Here is a 22,506-nt window from a genome sequence, read left to right as displayed (position 1 = left end):
TTTGAAGCATAAGAAATTTTTGTAAAATTTTTCATCCAACGCTATTGTTATATCATAGTAATTTTTCCAACTGTTTGACGTCCACTACTAGATATAGGTTTTCCTCATAAATTTGAAATAAGACCGGTTGGAAGTGGCCTACATATAGCATCTTTAATTTTATATATTTCCATTAATTTCAAACTGATAAATTTTACCACAAAATACAAATATTTGATAAAAAATGATAGATTCAATTATACCACATTTTTGTGGTGAATTTACTGTTCATATTCTTTTAATCTTTTGTAAAAAAAGCGAGGCGAAAGATCTTTCATTAAAAAAAACATGTTGCATATATATTTAAATTGATTTATAGTAACAAAAATAGCTTAAAGTAATTTATTTTTCTCGACATATAATTAAAATACACGTTATGTTATAAAGATAAATTTGCTAACACATCTGTTTTAAAGGCAATAAAAAAGACTTTTTTTTATTATAAATCCTTTTTACTAATTTTCACATGTATCTCCATCAGCACTATTTTGATGAATCCAGTCGATGAAGTGACTAACTTTGGTGTAGATTCCTGGAAAAGTTAAAGATAATTTATTTATTACAAATCTTCAACATAATTCATTTTTTGTCAAATTTATAATATAGGTCAATATTTATGTAGTTTTCTTTTTAATTACTTCGTTTATTCACTCACCTGGATATCTAGGATCTGCACATCCTATTCCCCAGGAAACGACTCCTAAGGGTTAAAAATTATGATATTTTAATATTTTCTATTATTTCAATATGTTAATAACGTCTGACATTTGAAAATGAAAGGCTTTTGCAATACAATTTCAACACATATAAGTTACAAACTCAGAAAGAATTAAAATACAAAGATAGTGTGATATAATTACTTAACATTGAATTATTATAAAAGTAAATATTCGAAAAGTTACTCTAATTCAAACGAATTCGTTGTAAAAAGTACGAAAGTTGCTTATTATTACAAAAGGTGTAATTTAGATAACTCGTTTAAATACTAAAACCGTTCAATATTACTTTACCCGCTTGCACATATCTTCCATTCGTGTCATACACCAATAATGGTCCACCACTATCTCCCTGGAAGAAATACCAGTAAAACATTCTTAAAAAATATGCCAAAAACAATAGCAAAAAGATTCTTTTATTTTAATCATAGTCCTCACAATCATTTGAATTGTAGCATATCCATACATCGTATATCCATAGGCCTCGCCAATAAATGAAATTAAAATAGTGAAAGAAAAGAAAATATTGTCTAGTTTTGACTCGTAACCTTTATTTATACAAATCCTATCAAATTGTAACGGTGGTTACCTCGATCCTTATGCAGAATCTCGAATACACAACGTGATTAATTTCTTAAGTATCGAAGCCAATTAGAATTCGATACAAGCTGTGGCGGCCGTTAGATTCTTAGCAGTACATGTAAATAAATTACTTTTACTAACAGTTTAAATACTAATCAATTACCTGACAACCGTCCTTTCCCTTTGAAAACGCACACATCATCATTGGCTTAAGGTGGTCTGCTAATTTAGAGGCCATGCATGCTTCGTCTGTCAGTATTTTTAGGGAAGCTTTCAATAAAACTCTTGATGATGTTTTGTCAACGCCAACACGTCCCCATCCAACGATAGTCCCAACGTAACCACCGAAATCTTGTCCTGAATAAAAGAAAATAATGCTAAATTACGTTTTACGAGTAAAAACAGAACAAACCAAACAAAGACAGAGTCCAAGTGGCAACCGGTGTAACATAACTCCTGAAGATGCCCCGTGGAGGGGTGAAACACGTGTTGAGTAATTTGGCGGTGGCGGTTGTGTGATTCGCATTGTTTGCCGCACGACTACTGCATGCATGCACGACTACCACTGCATGTGTGGAAGTGGCTAAGTATTAGTTCTTTTCTTACTTAGGATGAACTTCCGTGAGGTAACGCCTAATTCCATTAAATACGAAAATAACCGTCGTAGCTCAGTTGATTGGCAAGTTCAAGTAGCGATAGGCAAGCCGTATATCGCACAGAACAGATGGTCGCTGGAGCCTGAAGCTTGAAGTGGATCACGGACCGGTAAGCGCACCTACAAAGGGGTCAGACGACCTTGTTAATGTCACGCCAAATCTATGGGGGGTCCTCCCTTATTAATGATGAAACATTATTCTCACATTATATACACAATTGAGAAAATTATTTTGGAATAAAAACTTTTCGGAGGTTCGTAAATATTTACTGGTTTCGTCCAGAAACTGGTGCCTTTCAAAACTTTTAAGTGTTCTACCATCATTTCTTTTTTAACCACAGGCCGAAAAATGACTAGACTTTCAAATGCTTTGAATCGATTTTCCTCCTTACGCCGATGTTGCGTATTTTCATCGTTACCAGATAAGCTTGAAAATTGAAATAAATTAAATATGTTACATTGCATTTCCCAATATTTAAATAATAAATATATTTTAATAAGAACATTTTCACATGCCTGGAGTTGGTAAACATATCGGCAATATAGTATCTCCGAAATTAACAGATGAGTTCAGTGTTGCAATAGCGATATCATTTTCGTCTCGTAAAGCTGTCGAAGAGAACTGCTCGTGTATGACGGCTTTCGTGATGCTGCGTTTTTCTACACCTGATAGGTCATCCATGTTATCTAATCCGAGAAGGACTACCATGTCCTTTATATTGTCCCTGGAATTATTAAAACTCTTATAACCTGACGTTTAAGCTTAATTAGTCAAAAGAATACAAAATGAACATGCTGTAACCAACCGAAGACGTATCTCTTTTCTATTATTAGCAATGTAAAGAATAATAATTAAACATATAAGTAGTAAAATATGATGCAAAAAGGCATCTATTTACGAAAATAGTTACAAAAACATTGTCCTTATTGAAACTATTAGCAAAATAAAAAATGTTTTATTTTAAAGGCAATAAAAAAGAAAAATATCCGGCACATAAACTCTTATATTTTTTCTTTCTGAACGACGCAGTCCGCTCATGAAAAGCCTTTACACTTTGTATAATTCTTCATGAAGCCTTTGTTTAAGGAGAATTATTCAAATAATGGGACTTCAGATAAACAAGATGTGTCTGATTGATAAGTAAGAAAACAGATATAGTATTTATCTTATGTAAAAATTATATATACCATTTGAAACAATGTCCAGCACTCAGTATATGCTTCGTGGTTATCAATGCGCCACCGCAATGCATGCGGCCATTGTTGACTATCGCTACCGTCCATGGATAAGAATGAGGTTCAGCCCTTCTTCCTCCCACTATCCTCATGGAGAACACTGTATCTGACGGTTTCCCACATTCTGTGCGAATGGTAAATAGAAATAAGAATTAAGAAGCACTACCGAAAATAGTATATACAATCATCACAAGAAGTTCGACACGTATTTCAAATTTTTCGCTTGACAATATATAAATCAATTTAGTCAATGAACGAATTCATCAAACTACACAATCATGCATACATATGTAGAAAAAAGAAAATTATATTGACTTTTTGTTATATACGCAGCAGATTAGTAATTAAAAAACTTGGCGTAATAACAAATCTCTTATCAGTTTCTTGATTATCTGTTCCATACTGTTTGTACATTTAATTATAGAAAGGATTTTTTTTCTTGTAATTCCACTTACCACAATTTAATCCCCGTATCAGCTGCACCTAAAATAAGAAATTGCTTGCTTTTCAGCTATTAATAATCGAGGCAATCGAAATAAAGTTTGTTGTCACCAGATATTTCTTTGTACAAACCTGAGTCAGGGTGGTGAAAATTATAAAAATACAAATCATTTTTTTTAAAACACCTATTTCACCGCTAGACACGGTCACCGCACTACTTTCTGCCTATGGCACTTGATGCTTATTTACGTTTTACACACTTTGCACTGGGGAAATTATACACGCGATAATGTCCTTGTACATTTTACACGCTATTGCCTATGATATCGAACGTTTCAAATCTCATATAGCACTGTCCTTTAATCGTTCAGATTTTACAAGAATAATCCATTACAACTTCTTTACATTTATAAAAAACAATACCATGAAAACCGCGGAATATTCCATAACAAATAACCTTAATATAAAGTTGCGCGTAAAATAAAAATAAAACATTGACGTATGGAATTTATGATTACTGCAACGACGATGATTTCATTAAAAAATATATTTATTTTTTATCGTTTATTTTTATAACAATGTACTTTATTGTATTCAAATATCTTTTAAAAAGCAGTTAACTTCAAGAAAATTAAGTATTAATTTAATCTATCTTCTCTAAATTTTCATAGGATGTATGTGTATTTGATTTTAAATTTATTTACAATACATTCCATCTGACGTTTGTTGTTTAATCCAAGAAATGTATTTTGATACAATTGTATAAACACCTGAAACAAAAGAAATAATGCCACATAATAAATAGAGGGGAAGTTATTTAACTTAAACCTTTGTAAACTGAGGTAAGAAGAGATAAATTTAAATATTCAAATGTATTATTCGAAACATAATATCTGTATTTTAATTAATCTAAACATAAAAAAAGTTTTTTCGAAAATGTTTGGTAGTCAAGTGGTTAAAAGCTTTAGGATCGAATTACCGAAAAAAAACCGTTAAAAAACATGGCCGCTACCTATGAGCGATTAATGAAAACTAGGAACTCGGCACGTTCTTAGATACAAATTAAAAAAAAAATTATCAAAGTCCATTAGGCTCCGTGAAGAATGTATATCCTCTTTGAATAAATACTTATTTCTCAATTTCCCTGATTGAAATATATTTTAAGAATAATATTGTAAAAAAAAAACATTAAGGACAATTATGTTTCGTTGGTTATGTTTATTTTTTAAGCACGCTTAATAAAATCATTCAAACGCTATATTTTAAAAAAGAAAAGCTGGGTTAGGAGAGTATGTAATTCTAAAGAACTGTAATCTACTACTCGTCAAAAATTAGACAAACTGAAAATTAATAAAACCAAAAAGAAATTTTTTATCTTTATATTCAATTAATATTCATTTTTCGATTGCTTCCATTTATATTTCATAATTTTATCTTTACTTAAATTAATATATTTTTGTAATAAAAGTGAAACATAGCATAAATTTTAGAATATATATTAAAAATAATAACAACTCCTTAATACAATAAGTGCAACAAATATGAAATGAAAATAATTTTACCAGTTTTAACAATATTACTAATGGGCTGGATACATTTCGATTTTTACTATAAAAGCGATCCATCCATATAGAATGCGTGAAAAGAAATTTCGGAAGACCAGTGGTTTGGAAAACGGAAGATATAATATCAAAAGTATGAGAATACTGTATGGCGTTCGCATAGACGTAACTTCTTAGCCTTCCATGGATTTACCGGGTCTATTGCATAGTTAGGATAGCGGCTAGCCACGGTGTTTGGGGCTGACGACTTACATAGCAGCTTTAAATAAACGACCTTGCAAAGCAAGTTCAGCTGCACCACCAGACTTTTTTCCCCGCCAAATCTTATTTTAAATAATCCAATGATACTTTAGAAACCCGTTGCACAAATGAGCTGATGTTCGCTCTTAACATACCTAAATCCTTCAGCAGATTATAAAGAAATTTCGCTATTATACTTCTCGCACTAACCTTCAGCGCAGTCAAGTTCACTATAAATTTCATTCACAAAGTCGTACTTGTACACCTCAGTTGTGTTGTACAGTACAGTTGTCTCTCAGATAAAATATTTATATAAAATACATTAACACGACTAACAAGCATTTCAAGTGGAAATTAAAAAAAGGTTAGATATTATATTAATTATCATTGGTTGTACTTACCAGGATATCCAGGCATGGCGCAGTCTATACCCCATGAAACTATACCTAAAATACAAATGTTAGCTATAGCGCTACCGAAACCGCTGTACCGCATCACAAATATGCGCTCGACTAGTCGGGCGCGGTACAAGGGTATATACGAATATGCAGTACATATATTTAAACATAATTTGCCACTATAATTAGTATTAATATTACTTAATATGCCAATAAAGTAAAAAAAAATGTCATATTTACCGACTTGATACCATTTTGCATTGTGTGTAGCCGGATGAGTAGAAAATAAAGGGCCACCGCTGTCTCCCTAGAAGCAAATAAATTATTCCCGTATTCGAACCCGTTAATCGTCAATAAATGTTTATATTACAAAAAAATTAACAATAAGTGTTATTTTTCAATCAGAATTTTTATTGTAATGTATTATAAAAACAAATATGCAATGATTAACTAAGAACAAACTGATTCGTAAAACCAAAGCTTATCAGAATATTGGAATGTCGATTGGATATAAAATACCGCAAACGATTATATGTAGTGATTCTATGACTCAGCTATTTGGCGTGTATTTTACTAGGATTATTATATAAAACCCCACATTAAATTCATATATTTAAGGGAAACAATGGAGTACTTGGCAAATGTAATTGTAAAAAGTTAGACGCTTACAAAATATAAACAATAGTAAAGTATTTACGAACAATAAACTAGATGTTAGAAATCGATTTGATCGCCTGTTATTTCACGCTCGTGTATTAAATTTATCGTATATAATTGATTGCTAAATTAAACGGATTTTAAGCACATATTTTTATAACGAGAACTTGTCGGCTCATAACCATAATCTACATACAATAGTAATTAATGAATAATATATAAAACGAATCATCACAGACATACTATCCACAAATCAACTGACCCTAAATATACAATTGAATGACTGGTCTTGACCTAAATTGTCTGTGGATTTGAAGTTGTTTCATTACAATACTTCTTTAATTACAAGCTTCACGTGACAACAGTTCATGACTTATGTTGTCAATTAACCTTCAGCGGAGAGTCCTGCGTGCTCTGTGAACCGGGTGTGGACCAGACCGTGGTGCATCTGAAAGCCGATTATCCCGCATTCGGAAGACTTCGTTTATTCTTTCATTATGTGGAAATTTCAACAAAAGGGAACTAATTACCCTGTCCCAAAAGTCAAATAGGGATAAGAATGGCCCCCAATGGCGGAGGCCATAAAAGCAATGTTACCAAGTGATACTTCTTAGACATATTAAAAGGGGAATCAAAGGACAAGTCAAATATATAATCACTTTTAAAGTTGTTTTTCGTTTGTCGTGTTCACCCTATATAAGTGATTTTTTTTTAATATTTGATAATATAATGCAAGGGATTGCACTCACGTATTTTTTTCCGAAAAGTGGTTTCTTACTTTTGGCCTTATTGACAAGCTTACAGTCGTTTAACGAGCGATGGAGAGGGCTATGCTCGGGATTTCTCTACGGGATCAAAACAAATATGAGAAGGTCCGTGGACGAACGAAAGTAACCAACATAGACGACGGGTCAGCAAGCTGAAGTGGCAGTAAGTAAAGAAGAAATCAACAGAAGAAGAGACAAGAACAGATGATGAAAAGATGGCGCCTTAAGATTCAAGAGTGGAGAAAACGGACCGGTAAGCGAAGAAAACCACGTCTAAACTCAAGGCGGTCCAGTGGGTTGATTCCGTTGAAGTTGGTGCTGTTAAGGTTTGTCGATGCGGAAGCTTTTACAGCTTCATCAAAACTGAGTTCACGGAACGGAAAAGTCCGTGAAGTCAAAGACGGACCGGTGCGGAACTTGTTAAAGCCATTGAAAAATCCTGAATACAGGCCGCTTCCGATCGGTCTTAATTTCTTTTCTATGGAAAAGATCTATATCAAGATGTACGTACTACAATCGAAATTTTCCCAAAAGTGCCAATATAAACAAAAATCATTAATCAAAGCAATCATTATACTAAGTTTATACGTAGACTGCTTTCTACCCAGCCAATTGTAGTATAGTAATCAGAAATCGGATATTAGTATTAAAATTATTCACCTATCCTAAAGTTCATGGATTAGCTGATCATAGAGAACACCTTTAAAAATCATCTTGCAAAATATATGACTGGACCTAATTGTTCTCAGGAATGAACTCTTAATAATTGATTTATATATTTATAAGAAGACCACTGAAGTCGGTCAAATAATTCTGGCACCAAAAAAGCTTAAAGTAAATATACGTCCGACAATGAATGAAGATTATTTATCATGATGTAAATTACTTTTTCCTAATATCTTCATCAACCATTATGTGTTTTACTTTTTTATAATATCTTGCTTATATAGAAGTGAGAAAGTGGCTTATATAGAATTTGGAGCGTTCATTATATGCTTACTTTTTGAAATGAACACACCGTACGATTTTTATACGCAATTTATGCCACCTGACAGAAATGCCTCCTGGTAACGACATATCTTCCATTAATTACGATTGAGACAGTTTTTGGAAAGTTTTTTGGGCATTACGTTACGCCATCTGTCTGTGTCTCTGTGTCTGTGTCATCTGTCATCATACTGTGTTTGTTCGAGCATTCAAACGGGACCAACACGTGAGGCTGCGACTCCATGGTCACCCTACACTAAATTTTCCGGTAGTAAAAATAAATGTCCAGCGTTCGAAATTATGAAAATATTTACCTGGCATGCATCCTTTCCTAAATTGTAAGCGCACATCATGCCGTCGGGAACAAGATTTTCCTTGTAGATGGAAGATTTTGTACACTCATAAGCGTCGACCTTTTTCACTTTAGTCTCTTGCAGGTACCGCGATGAAGTCAAAGCGCCTTGTCTAGTTTTCCCCCATCCAGCTACAGTCAATGCTAAATCGTTGAATTCCATATCTGAATAAAAAATAAAAATATGTACTCGTATCATAATTTCAAAGTATGTGCGAAATATTTTGTTTTATTTTTTCTATATACGGGGTTTACTCTATGGCGTAGTTTATAACATGAAAGCATCGAATTATATTTCTTTTACAAGCCAAAGGAGATCCAGTAACTATCAACTTATCCTAATAATGGTAATCAAAATCATTGACCACACCTCTATAACATTAATATCTAAACTGTGGTTTCAACCACGCTTCTCCATATTTCATGAAGTGAGGCAATGTTCGAAGATGTGAAGAAAGTATTTTGGTGACCAGAGCATCATACAAATGTTCACCAACTGACTGCTAGAATTATAATTCGCATAACATTTTTATAGGATCTGTACTATTTTTGAGTTCATGGCCAACGTTCTTAATGCTATTTCATCATCATTTTACCCATAGGATGTTCATTGCAAAGGCTTCCCCCATAAATTTTCAAAAGGACCTGTTGAAAGCGGCTTGCATCCAGCGTCTTTTAACGACCTTAGCAAGTTCGTGTGTCCACTTCATGGGCCGACGTCCTCGACAATTTTGTAGCTCGAATAAAATGCCACATTATTTTTCTGCTTTTCTTATCTGCCTGTCGCATATTAAAGCCGTATTAAAACAAAGGAAATTACCTTCACTCGGCAAACAAATCGGTTGCACTTTATCAGAAAATTTTAATCGATTGTCCAGCGTCAAGACTGCAATATCGTTTATATCTCTAACCGCGTTGGATTTGAAGTTTGGATGTTTTTCACCGTTCACTATTCGATACACGGAAAACGATGAACTCAGACGGTCATGCATTCCCACGTTGACAGTTAAATCCTTGAAATGAACTCTGTTGACAGAATTAAATTATCAAATACATATTAATAAAAGCATTAATAATTTTTTATATGTTATCTTATTATTAACAGATATAAGCGCACTGCAAGACATAGGCCTCCTCTAATAATAGCCATAATGATTCGTCTTTCGCTGCCCGCCTCCAGCAATTACACGCGTTCTTAACAAAATCGGTCGTGTTCGCCACACGAGGCCCTTCGACCTCTATTTCAGATGAACAGTTCTTCAAGATACGTCGGTGACCAAGGTTCTTCTGTGAATTTCCTAATTTATGATTCTATCTCGCACACGAAACTTCAAGCGTGACTTTCCCTATTACTCTCTGGGTGACTCTAAGATTATAAAAAGCCTACCGCAAGAAGAACCAGGTCTAAGGTCCAAAAGAAATCATTACCAGTACCAAATAATGTAGACTTTTATAATAATTCATATAGTTTTAAACATTACTTCGTTTATCAAAAATAGATGGCTTGTATCTGTTAATGCAGTGATATACATATATTTGAATTTATATTCTTCCTTTTATTAAATTAATTTCAAGTAGATTTTACATATATTTCTAGTTTTCTATTACTTCCTTTTAAACTGTTAGTTATTTTTTGTCTGTTTCTGACTTCAATATTTTGATATTTCTACTAATAAGACATAGAAACTGCTATCAAAAACATTTGTTTTGATAAGGAACAATTCGCAAAAGAATTCACACGATATTGAATGTTAAAAAGGATGAAGTAAAACATTTACCCGAATGTGATACAGTGACCAGCTGTGAGAATATGAAGATCCGTAATAATCGCGCCCCCGCAGTGTAACTTCTGACCTAGCATCAGTGATACCAACCACGGATACTGATGTGGCTGTACGGCAGATCCGCCTACTATACGTCTGTTCTTACCAGCAATACCGCATTCTTTAACAGTGAAATTTATATCAGTTACGTAATTTAAAGCAGGCTAGTGTCTTACATACTTTATTACTTATAAAAAACATATTTATTAAGATAAGTGTCAAAAAGAAATTGATTTATCACTGTAAGTATTTACTGCTTTAAAATGATTATAATATAACTAAAGTTGACTCGGTGCGGCAGTTTAGCGGATAAGAGTTAAAATGACGTGCCACAAGAACAGTGTTCGTCAAGTATATATTTCATATACGCACGCCAACAACAAAGTATAGTTATTAGTTTACAATAGTTGCATTTAACAAAGTACAAAATAAAATGTTTGCTTATTGAAGGCGTACACAACCGCAGCCATAATTATAATACTAACTCAATAATAAGAAAAATAATAAAACAAGATGCAAATAATCAGTAATATGTTAATTTAATTATGACCAATATTTTGTACTTTCGTTATGGTGATATTAAAAAAAAATAATGTAAATGATACTGTTTAAAATTGTATAGTTAATAAGTGAAGTGTTAGGATTTATTACATGTCCAATTCTAGATAAAATCACACATTGTGTGAAAACTGAAACATCGCCATCCGTCGTAGGTGGTTAAAAAATATTACGAGGGAACTACGGACACGAATTAGCGTGGTTAATTTTAGGCGGTAATATCTCTTTAAAATGAATATAGTTTTTACAAATGATTTAAATAAATAATTAACGCAATTAAAATCAGTTTAAATTTCTCACCGCAAGAATGGTTAACATTTTCGCCCACACTCTACAAAAAAAAAGAGCAATTTTAGTGCATTTCCATACAACACAAATAAAATCATATAATAATTAAAATTAATAATTACACATTTGACGATCATATATAACATCAACAGAGTCTGTTTCATTTTGTTCACATTCATTTTCACGCGCAAAACATTAGGTTAGACACATTGTTGGGCAGGTGTAAGAACCATTTCTTGATTATGAGTCACATGCACTGCGTTTAATTAAAAAATAAAATTGATTTGGAAGCTCACTCGTGCATAATTTATGTCGTGGCTTGCACTGTGCATTCACTTTTATAACTATAAAATTCAAATTCAAATTAAAAAATTCTTTATTCAATGTACGATGGATTACATCTCTTATTATCGTTTAGTTCAGTTTACTACCAGTTCGAATGATATATGCCTAAGACCTGAGAAGGACAGGCGGAAATAACTCTGGACTATTTTTATATTTATGATATCAGGGTGACCGGAAAGTAATGCCGTTTCTGTCTACATGTTTTACAGAAAATTTGATTGAGTTTACCGCTCCGGCATTAAAAATTTATATACTAGATGGCAAAAGGTTGCTGATAACGAAGGTGAATATATTGTTTATGAGAAATAAAAGTTTGTTAAAATGTAGTCGTGTGAATTTAACTTAAGAAAGCAACATTACTTTCCGGTCTCCCTAATATAACGAATACAACAATAATTCCGTTGTGCTTTATTTTTTAACATATATCAATAACATGGAAATAGCTTGAAAGCGAACCTATTATTTCCGTGGTCTGCTATCATCGATGTAGTCATTTATAGTGAAGTAAATGTTCTTAGATTTTTTAACTTCACAATAGAATAGCCTGGAATCCAAACGGAAGAGATAGAATAATAGAAGAAGATATGCCAATGAATGCAATGAAGTCAATGACGCCGAGTCTTAGATGCACAAAGTTCGTTTATTCAGTTCCTCGCACAATCGGTGATGTTTTTATGAAGGTACAAAATATATTTTTAATTGCAATTTTTCTCTCGAAGACACTTAACGACTGAAATTATAACGAATAGCTTACGGTATTTACGGTACAAAAATTGTGTTTATTGCAGCGTATTACCACGCAATAGTATATTACTATCATTAATATAATACTGTGAAAGTAGCTGAAATAAACTGTCCGAGCATTTAAAATAGAAATTTTAAAATGGAAGTTGTAATCTTTATTTACTATCAACTTATGTATTTAATAATTATGGCTTTTTTTATTTAACATTGTGCATTAATACAATTCTTAATTAAGGAATGTTTTTACATGTAGAATAATAACGACGTAGTAAAACAATACTCAAAATTTAAAATAAAAAACTACAGCACGTTTGTAATATTCATTGCAATTACATTGATCCGTAATTAATATTTATTAAGTTATTTATACAGTTCAATTGCGGTAGAGGACTGAGACTTACGATCGTGGGGTCACGGGTCGATTTACGAAATAAACGAAATAAACACTTCGTGCATCAATGTAGGATATATAGACTCTGTGTTTGGCACTAATCAGTGAAACATAGCTCCTGAAGATGCCACGTGGAGGGGTGAAACACGTGTTGAGTGATTTGACCGTGACAGTTGTGTGATTCGCATCGTTTACCACATACGCATTTATCAGCGGGCTGGCGGGCGGTGCACTTTGTTGCACGACTACCACTGCATGTGCGGAAGTGGCTAAATATTGGTCCTTTTCTTACTTAGGATGGACTTCCGCAAAGTAACGCCTGATTCCATTAAATAAAAGAGGATTGCCACTACTCATTAACAAATTTCCCCCTAGGGCTGCAGCGTCCTCTATGTACCGTAATACCAGCAATGCGATTATGGTATATCTCCCCACAGAAATCTTTGGCGAAGCCCATACCTGGCAGTGGACGTTTATGGACTGAAATGAACGAACGAATTCTTGTTCAATTTCGTTCAGTTACAAATTATCTTGTCACACGCAACTGCCTCCTTATTATCTTGATATTTACTAGTCGCTAATATATTTAGTTTACCTGAAGCTCCCCGAAGACACAAAAACTCTTAAATTAGTTTTGTCAATTTAAAACAGAAAACATTTTTGCTTCGACGAATTAGAATTGAAAATAGATGTGTTGAAAACATTTTTAAATGGGATGAAAATATAATACTTAAAATGATAAATAAATAGTTAAAATAAAGAGTAGTTATAAATAATAAAGCATACATGTCTCCTGTACTTATTGACGTATCAATTCAGAGCGCACAGACAAAGTTAATATTGGTAATACTAGTGTTTATTTTCAGGTATAAATTGCAGGTCAATATTTTAATTACTTTTTATAACAGTGTATTTGTATTGCGTTGTATCAGCGGTTACTATAATGCATTATAATTTTAATATCTCACCTTTGAAACTCTTGTACATTATACCTACATAAAAAAATTATCATATGCATATTTTGTTTCATAAATTAAATTCTTTTCTAGAATTTAGAACAAAGTGCATTATTAAATATAAATTATTAAAACGGTCAGCATGCAAATTCTTATCACATTTAATAATGTCATAAATAAACTGTTATTAACAAAACTACGCAAAAAAACGATACAGGCAGATTGGATATATCTATCTAATTTTAAATTATACAACATTGCTGATTTATACGAGACTTGAGCGATATTAAGATGGTAAATACCACAAAATTATTATCAACTTTGCTACCACTATTATAAAAGCAATATACACAGCGCAAGCCAAGCACAAATAATTATTTCACCGAAAAATTATTTTGACACAAAAACAAAAATAAAAGAGAATAATTTGTACCGCGTTCTTGTAAACACTAAAAGTTACAATACAAACTTGGTGAATTCATACCGCCTTATATAGAATTGAAGATATAAATAAACAATACATAAATCTTATTCAGAACAATGTATAAATTGCATACATAAAGTAACAAGTTGTGATCGACACGGTTAATAAATAAAAAACTATGCAATGATTATATAGATGACGACGTAATAGAAATATTGATAACAATATTTCTGTATAACTATTTTGACGACCTAATGGTGGTAAGCTATCCATGCGCGTACTTCTTCCTTCTACTTTGTCAGTGAAATAAATGCAAATATAGTGCGTACTATGTAAAACACTAGAAAAAATTATTACAAGGGGGGTCGTATGTCACGCTGGTGCCGGAATCAGCAGAAAGCAATACAGATTCGTGTCGTAACGATCATCGAGGACTCCCTGTATGACCTGATTAAGATCATTAAAAAATATTGAAAAGACAAAAAGATGTTTCTACTGGCATCATTGAACATAGAAGGAAACTTCGACAGAGCACGGTGGCCAGCAATTCGATACACGCTTGCGAAACCCGAGTGCCCAGAAAATCTTTGACATTTAATTGATGACTATTTTGATAATAGATCAGTCCGCAGAAGCGGAGCATGTCAAACTGAATACGAAAGGATGCGAGCACGGCCCCATTGATAGTATTTTGGAATATTCTTTTGGACTCACTGCCACGAGTATATTTGGGGCTGGGGGGTTAGAAATAACCTTAAATGTGCACGATATCAAACAGGAGCTATGCTGATCGCTAACAAGCTAAAGTACCATCTATCACTTCACAGCATGAGCGGGGGACACTGGTCTCTCAAAACAAATGAAAACTTGTAAGCCTTATTATAGCGGGCTAACTTTTAAAAATCACATTAAAACTGCAAACACTATACGGACAGCTCACAATAGCGGCTAAAACAAATTGGAGACTAAATTCCGGAATAATCCGGACAAAATACACGGCGATAGTTAAATCCGTACTGTTATATGTGGCATGCGCGTGGGCATCAGCTACCAACAAAAATGTATTAAGATACATCTCGACAGTATCCAACGCGGATTCGTATAAAAGACTGTAAAGTCCTATTGGACGGTATTTCTGAACACCGACATACTGCTGGCTTTAGTCATTCTGTTTGACTTGACTTCCGATTTGGGAACCAGCCTTGTTGTATAAAATTAGGAAAAGTTACTCCGAGCGGATAGTGGATAACCAAGAAATCTAGATAAGCTTCCCTTTCACTAAGGTATCACGCTCAGCAGAACAAGTGAGGAAAGATTTTTCCTGTATATATAACGGTGTAAAAGTGAAAAGATAAAAGAGAACTAAAAATATACACCAACGGGAGCAATATCGGAAAGTAGAATAGGACAGCACACTCTTTATGTGTTTTTGCTCGTTTGCCCCTATCTACGGAGGGACAGTGTGTTGTCATTGCGTTAAATAATTTTTTCGTGTTGCTAACGTTGTGTCGAGAGATTCCGTAGAGGTCAAAACTAGGAAATTAAAGTTGGCCCACCATTGTACCTTCTATTAAGTGGAATAACTGACTCTAGTGGAGGCCGCCAATTATACGCTGTTTAATCCGGCACTGAGCTGTATTGTATATTGTAGTTGTCGATCTGCCTTCCAAACAGTAACACAGACCGATTCTCTCCATCCTCTGGCAGTAGATGCAAAGAATAACATAATGCAATGTAACAAAAATGATAAATAAATCAGGCTCTTTTGGGATAAAAGTCCACGCAGGGAGTGTGAGAATTAAGATGGCAGTCAGGTAAAAACTGGAACGAGAAAAAACTGAAATTCGACACAGTGCTCACTCAGGTGCTAAAAGGACACGGGGGGTTTTCTGAGTATTTATATAAATGTAAGGACAGCCCGTGCGCCTGTGACCTGTAGGTGAGCCAAAAGTACAATAGAATAAGAAATAATGTACTAACATAATTAAAAATAAATATAAATAACTCAAATATACACAAACTGATTAACAATACTTGCTAACGATGTAAGCAAATACGTAATTTAAAGTAAGCTGTAGCATAAATATTATACCCATATATATATACTGCATATCAAGTTCCTCTGCTAGCTCTGCAATTGAATTTAATTCAGTGACAATTTGTTTGACCAATGATATCCGCCACCACCCACATCAGAGGAACACAAAAAATGCCAGTAGTGTCTGGTCACAAATGAAAGTAAAATTGTAGACGAACGCGCTTATTTCATTCAAAAGGTATCAAAAATCCTAATTGAAATTCATTCAGTATTCATAAACCATGCAGATAGCGATCATAACAAAATTTACTTTGAACAATAAAACAGATCCCACAGTTTTCGACAATAGAACTCAAGTAAATAAAGTTATTTTATTATTCAACATCGCTGTCTTATTAATAATTAACGTGCCCTGTAGACAAAGTAAAAACAACAATTAAAAATATAAAGACTATATAAGACGTACGCCTGTACATATTTAAAAGTAGTATTAGTATTTCCGAAGTGGACAATAACCTTTTGTTTACAAAATTTTAACGAAATCGTAAAATAAAATTAACAATTAACAAATAATTTAAAAACATAAATTCGTGCTCTTGAAAATTGATTATCGTAGAAATGTGATGAAAAAGTGATGTAAGCAATACCATGTGTTATTCGTGCTTATTGTTGCATTAATCGGCAGATTGCTTTGGGAAACGTCATTTGGCTTGTTATCCTAAAAAATAAGATGGATGGAACATATTATGTTTGAACGTAACAAGCGCAGGATACTAATCGTATTAAATTTCACAGATATGGAAAACAATACAAAATAATGTAAAGAAGTACTGGAACAAAATTAATAAAGTTACAATTTTTAAATAGGACAGTTTCAAGTGACACATTTTAATTAGTTAGTTTTATTCATCCTCTTCAACCTATGGTTCAAGAACTGTGTTGCGTAACGTTCCGTTTTGTGTGCAATCTAGCCACTATTGAAAAAAAATCGTAGACGAACGCGCACATTCCATTTATAAGGTATTCAAACTCCTTATCGAAACAGTAATCGAGAAACTTGCAGACAGTCATCATGACAGAATTCACTTTAAACGATAAAACAGATCAAAAAGAATTTAAAAAAAATTCATACATATCCACAAGGGTGATAGGAACGGATTACTCGTACAAACATAAAGTTGTTTGGAAAAATGCTATAGGATTTTTAATAATGCATTTGTTTGCATTATGGGGTCTTTACATATTAATAACAGGAGGTGCCTATTTAAAAACTGCATTTTGGGGTAAGAATGTTTACATTTGATATTGATATTTCAAATAATTTTCTTTACGAATCAATCATGTTCATAATAATAATTTTTTTTTGCAGCTTTGTTTGTATTATATGCGAGTTCAGAAGGAATTACAATTGGAGCACACAGGCTCTATTCGCATAAATCCTTTACAGCAACTCCAGCATTGCGCGCTTTTTTGATATTTCTTCAAACTGCAGCTGGTCAGGTATATAAATTTAATTTCGTTATATTTTTTTGGTTATTAACTGTTAACAATCAATTAGATTTTAATCATTATGTCGAAGGCCAATTACTTGAAAGAAAGACATTAATAAAAATTGAAAACCTACAAGGGAGGCGTATATGGAATCGTGAACAGTGGAAATTTAGAGCTGAAATGATAATGAAAACATTAATTTTCCAGAACTCGTTGTATATTTGGTGTAGAGACCATCGTCTTCATCATCGATACTCTGACACGGATGCCGACCCTCACAACGCCAAACGAGGATTCTTCTTTAGCCACATAGGATGGTTGATGACGAGGAAACATCCTTATGTCATTGAACTGGGGAAAAGGATTGATATGAGTGACCTCGAAGGCGACTGGATGGTTATGTGGCAAAAGAAGTAAGACATATTTCTTTATCTATCGATAAAATAGATGCCAATGTTTACAGAGGTTTGACGAGGCGTGATTATCCAGTGCATATATTTTCACTTTGTACTAACTTACCCTGATAGCGCTGACTAAGACTTAAAATTAATTAATTATTAGTAACATCCTTTTAACATAACGTAAAGGTCAGCTAAAAACTCATTTTATTAAATTTTGTCCGCAATTGATATGAGGAGGTGTTCGTTAAGTTCGCCAAGCTAGTGTGAGTTTTATATAAACTTTTTTTAAAAAACTATATCATTTTCTACTACTTCTGTCATTATTGATTATAATATTCTAGAAATTTACATATTGAAGAAAATGTTTGAATATTAAAATCCAGATAATATTAGAAACCATAAATTATATCAACGCCGTTATTTAATACTCTTTAATAACAATTAATTGAAACCCACCCAATTAACCACGCAAAATTAATAACAATGTAATTTTAGGTATTATTATCAACTTTACATAATAATAGCACTAGTATTACCTGTATGGGTGCCAATACACTACTGGGGAGAATCATTTGGTAACTCCCTTTTAATATGTTACTTTCTACGATACATGGCTCAAGTGAATGGAACATGGTTAGTTAATAGTGCTGCCCACCTCTATGGCACCAGACCATATGATAAGTAAGTACTTTTTTTATTATTAATCGATGTAAAAACTACAAATCAACTTCTGATACGATTCGTCTAATGTAAATTACTGTAAAAAATATCATTGAAATTATAGTAAAAACAAATAGAAAGAAATAAAAACAAGCACCGTAAATGTAAATGGAAAAACTCTGTTTTGATATCAAATTGATAATCATGACTCATAACTAAGTTTATTTAATAATATGTAATAATTAATTTTATCAGGCATATTATTCCATAAAGTTGATTTTTAATGTAAATCGTGTACAAATATTCAGAAAAACATTTTAATTAATTCTATTTAGATCATAGATAGATTATATGTTTTTGCTTAACATTTAAATCTCGGAGGGCATTTCAGAAATCTACAGCCAGTGGAATCTTGGTTTGTATCACTAATAAGCTTAGGAGAAGGCTGGCATAACTATCATCACACATTTCCTTGGGATTATAAAGCGGCGGAGCTGTCCATGCATTTTAATATGTCCGCGACGTTCATTGAGATGTTCGAAAAAATGGGCCTTGCGTCCAATTTAAAAACTGCATCGCCCGAAATGGTAAGCTTAACTTTCAATATTCTGTTTTACAATGCTCTCTAATAAAAAGTCTGTGACACCGTATAACTTCGTCATTATGTAAGTCGTTAGTACCACTGCAAGGAACAGCAAGGAACAGGTCTCTCAAAAAAATCGCCACGATGACCGCTCTTGTGCTACCAGCAACGAGAGATAGCTCAACCATGAGCTGTATGACCTATATAGAAATGCTCGATTTTTCACAGCGTTCAGGGTTGTAAAAACGAATTGTTGCAATAGGTGGATTCCTACTGGTCCCAACATCCTGCGGCTGAAATGATGATGTCATCATGGTGGTTTCTATTGGTAGTTAATAAAACATTTAATTTACTTAAACGTTTCAAAAACATATCAATACGTATGTGACAAATTGTCGAAAAAATTAAAAATTTTTATCAAAAAAATCCTGTGCTAACCTTCCCTTACTGTAAAACTTTAAAATGTCCAACACCACCAAGTTCAATATCAATCAATATTTCTCTAATCACTTATTCTTTATATATTTCCTTCATATTTCCATAATAACATGTTAAAAAGGAAAAACGATTAATGATTGTATAAAATAATTACATATTGTATTATTTTGAGCATGGGTAAACATGTCATAATGATAAAAATTTGCCGTTTTTGTAATCACTTAATGTAACTTACAAATCATTTTACTCGTTTTTTATTCATTATTAATTAAAGGTTTATTGTAAAAATGATATAGGATGATTGGTTATAGGTGTAAGTGCTTTTAAGAAGTAATAAAAATAATAAAGTAGATAGCTCATTTGTCAGCAAAATTTTCAATTACCCTATGTAAAATGACTCTGAAATATGTATTTTTCTATCGTAATGCGACAAGCCAGTAACTTGAGGGAGTAAAACATCTGCAAAGCCACTAAACTATAATTTTAATGTGCTAATTCGAATTTTGCACTCTTTTATTAATAATTTTTCATTTTGATGTATATTATTTTAAAAACAGTTTAATGAACGGAATAAAATTTTTATTTAAACGTTTAATTTCAAGTTTGTTTTAAATTTTTTAAAATAATATGTTTTGTTAATAACGCAATAATTTTATACTTAATGCTTTACAAAAATTACTCTTTACATTAAGTAAATTCATTAATAAAATATTTAATTTTGTAAACGAATATTTAAGTAAATTAAAAATTAATACAGAATTATATTATTTTTTGTAGGTGCAAATTGTCGTCAATAGTTTGATTTTTATTTAAACACATTTTATCACGTATTTACTTTTTTACGACGTAGATAATAATTGCCTTTAAAGAAGTTGTTGCAAATAATGCTAATTAGCAATAGTTATCGTACATGAAGTCATTTTCACAATATTTTATTACCTGAAATCTTTTTCATGTTTATGTCTGCACTTTTTATAAATGATGTAAGATATTTTTATGCGTTTTGCATAACCGCATAAAAAACAAACTTAAAAACTTTTAAACAACCTGCAATAATTGGATGGGAAATTTATACAAGCCATGTTATTACAAACAATAATGACGTTATTTCCTCTGTATAATTTCTGGAAATACAAAGTCTTCGAGGACAGAAAATAAACAATAATGAAGTTTAATAAGTAGTAACCCGAATTTAATAATCACCTTTTATAATTATTTCACCATTGATTTTCGGAAAGGTTGTTCTGTACATTAATTGACGGCAAATGAGCAATAAATTCTGCCTGTTTATAGACTTTTACACCTACAGCTAATCACTTTATATGAATAGTTTAGTTAAAGTTATGTAAACATCCCTTTCAGTTACTAATTACTGCTATATCAGCTGTTACTTCAATATAATAGAAACGTGTTGCGCCTAAAGATGTTGCATCGGACATAAAGAAATCCTTAATCTAGCAGTAATTGTTATTAGAGAGAAAACAGTAATTTCGATCAATAAATGTACAAACAATGTCACATGTATAATGGTTAGCTAATTTTTTTTTTAATTTTAGGTGTCTAAAAGAATAATGCGAACAGGCGATGGTACCCATTACGCTCTTGGAAATGAAGAAGCAAAATCGAGAGTTAGAGCATTTGGTCCGTTGCATCCCCTAAATCCAAGTTACAACGTGATAGATCACTCACCTAATTCGAATCTACAAGATCATGGGTTACCGCTTTACCACGAGTTTGATATTTTGAAACCGAACGGTGTTTCAAACCGTAATCCGAATCTTGCGTGAAACGATTGTATGTTTCGTTTAATTATTTTTTATATTAAGAAATATTAAAAGATTAATTCCGTTAACCGTTGGACGATCAAATTAAATAAACTCATTCATAGTTAATTTGTAAAAAGAAACAAATAAAATTTAGGAGTAACAATATCTTAAAAGCATCATAATTTTTAATAAGTCTTTGAAACAAGCTAGCCGCAAGATGATAACAATTGACTCTTTACACACAAAAAAATAGTCAATTATTTTTATTTATTTTTAAATAAAAGAAAATGAAATTTGTTAGTATTTTTATTTTTGTAGCTAATAAACGGGTAATAAACTTTGTTATAAAAGCACGTGTCTATATTTTCTTCTAGACTACAAGGTTTAGGGAATGATAATATTACATATTAAGTCAATCAGAACAGAAGCAGCCGCGACGTGCATTGTGCTTGATCCAGTACAAGTACTTAGTCACTCTCGTGTACACGCCAGGGTAACCTGCGCGCCCACATCCGATTCCCCATGACACCACACCTGAAAATGAATAAAAAGATAAACATGTAATTTTTACAAGTTGTAATTACAACACAAAAGATCGTTGCGACACGAACTTCTAACATATTTCAACCATGAAGTTCAAATTTGCAAAAAATTATTATCTGTTATTTTATTTGATAAACGAACGAAACTATATTACGAATCAAATTATAACATAGGATTAAATTAGTGTACCTAGAATAATTTTTATTGTACAATAAGTATGTACAGTATCATAGTACCAGTTAAATGTAGCTCGATCTGTATTTTGTTCGGATAAGAACTACAAACAAATGCTCAAAATTTTCTCTCACAAAATATTATCAATGTATAGGTTTTAATTATTGCACATTTCTTTTTTAAATATAGGGTAGTTTTATATATAGATTGAATGTGAAATTCATTTCAGAAATAGTAAATAACCTAATGAT

General features: G+C 32.3%; 3 protein-coding genes across 3 annotated transcripts in view; 1 reads left to right on the top strand and 2 right to left on the bottom strand.

The window, feature by feature from the left end:
* Positions 1 to 469: 469 nt before the first annotated feature.
* Positions 470 to 12,382, bottom strand: LOC137925544 (transmembrane protease serine 9-like). Its single transcript, XM_068769006.1, has 13 exons — positions 11,424 to 12,382; positions 11,314 to 11,344; positions 10,411 to 10,576; positions 9,453 to 9,658; positions 8,595 to 8,797; positions 6,110 to 6,176; positions 5,873 to 5,917; positions 3,181 to 3,352; positions 2,509 to 2,717; positions 1,501 to 1,694; positions 1,050 to 1,107; positions 695 to 739; positions 470 to 571 (listed from the first exon to the last, which is right to left on the bottom strand). Exons 1-13 carry the CDS (start codon positions 11,478 to 11,480, stop codon positions 495 to 497), a joined length of 1,530 nt encoding a protein of 509 aa, XP_068625107.1. The 5' UTR covers positions 11,481 to 12,382; the 3' UTR covers positions 470 to 494.
* Positions 12,383 to 16,765: 4,383 nt separating this feature from the next.
* LOC137923111 ((11Z)-hexadec-11-enoyl-CoA conjugase-like) lies at positions 16,766 to 22,445 on the top strand. The gene is made up of 6 exons (XM_068766268.1): positions 16,766 to 17,482; positions 17,569 to 17,699; positions 17,898 to 18,103; positions 18,587 to 18,772; positions 19,143 to 19,338; positions 21,329 to 22,445. Exons 1-6 carry the CDS (start codon positions 17,272 to 17,274, stop codon positions 21,557 to 21,559), a joined length of 1,161 nt encoding a protein of 386 aa, XP_068622369.1. The 5' UTR covers positions 16,766 to 17,271; the 3' UTR covers positions 21,560 to 22,445.
* LOC137927073 (transmembrane protease serine 9-like) overlaps positions 21,830 to 22,506 on the bottom strand; it is a 24,360-nt gene continuing 23,683 nt past the window's right edge. The window contains exon 14 of the mRNA XM_068770865.1: positions 21,830 to 22,072. Within this exon, the coding sequence (XP_068626966.1) occupies positions 21,951 to 22,072 (122 nt within the window). The 3' untranslated portion in view covers positions 21,830 to 21,950. The remainder of the gene's footprint in view (positions 22,073 to 22,506) is intronic.

This window comes from Battus philenor, unplaced genomic scaffold (genome assembly GCF_028537555.1).
Source record: "Battus philenor isolate CCGP_79_NKW_IND1 unplaced genomic scaffold, ilBatPhil1.0.hap1 SCAF_10, whole genome shotgun sequence".
NCBI lineage: Eukaryota > Metazoa > Arthropoda > Insecta > Lepidoptera > Papilionidae > Battus > Battus philenor.
The sequence above is the reverse complement of the archived record's forward strand: the minus strand, read 5'-3'. Positions and strand labels throughout refer to the sequence as shown.

Excerpts from the sequence above, each read along its gene's own strand:
- LOC137925544 (XM_068769006.1), bottom strand. The coding sequence starts at position 11,480 with ATGAATGTGAACAAAATGAAACAGACTCTGTTGATGTTATATATGATC. Across the intron at positions 10,577-11,313 it reads AAATGTTAACCATTCTTGCG|AATGCGGTATTGCTGGTAAG; the intron begins GTGAGAAATTTA and ends TCACTGTTAAAG. Across the intron at positions 1,108-1,500 it reads AGGGAAAGGACGGTTGTCAG|GGAGATAGTGGTGGACCATT; the intron begins GTAATTGATTAG and ends TATTTCTTCCAG.
- LOC137923111 (XM_068766268.1), top strand. The coding sequence starts at position 17,272 with ATGACAGAATTCACTTTAAACGATAAAACAGATCAAAAAGAATTTAAA. Across the intron at positions 17,700-17,897 it reads TTCAAACTGCAGCTGGTCAG|AACTCGTTGTATATTTGGTG; the intron begins GTATATAAATTT and ends TTAATTTTCCAG. Across the intron at positions 19,339-21,328 it reads AAACTGCATCGCCCGAAATG|GTGTCTAAAAGAATAATGCG; the intron begins GTAAGCTTAACT and ends TTTTAATTTTAG.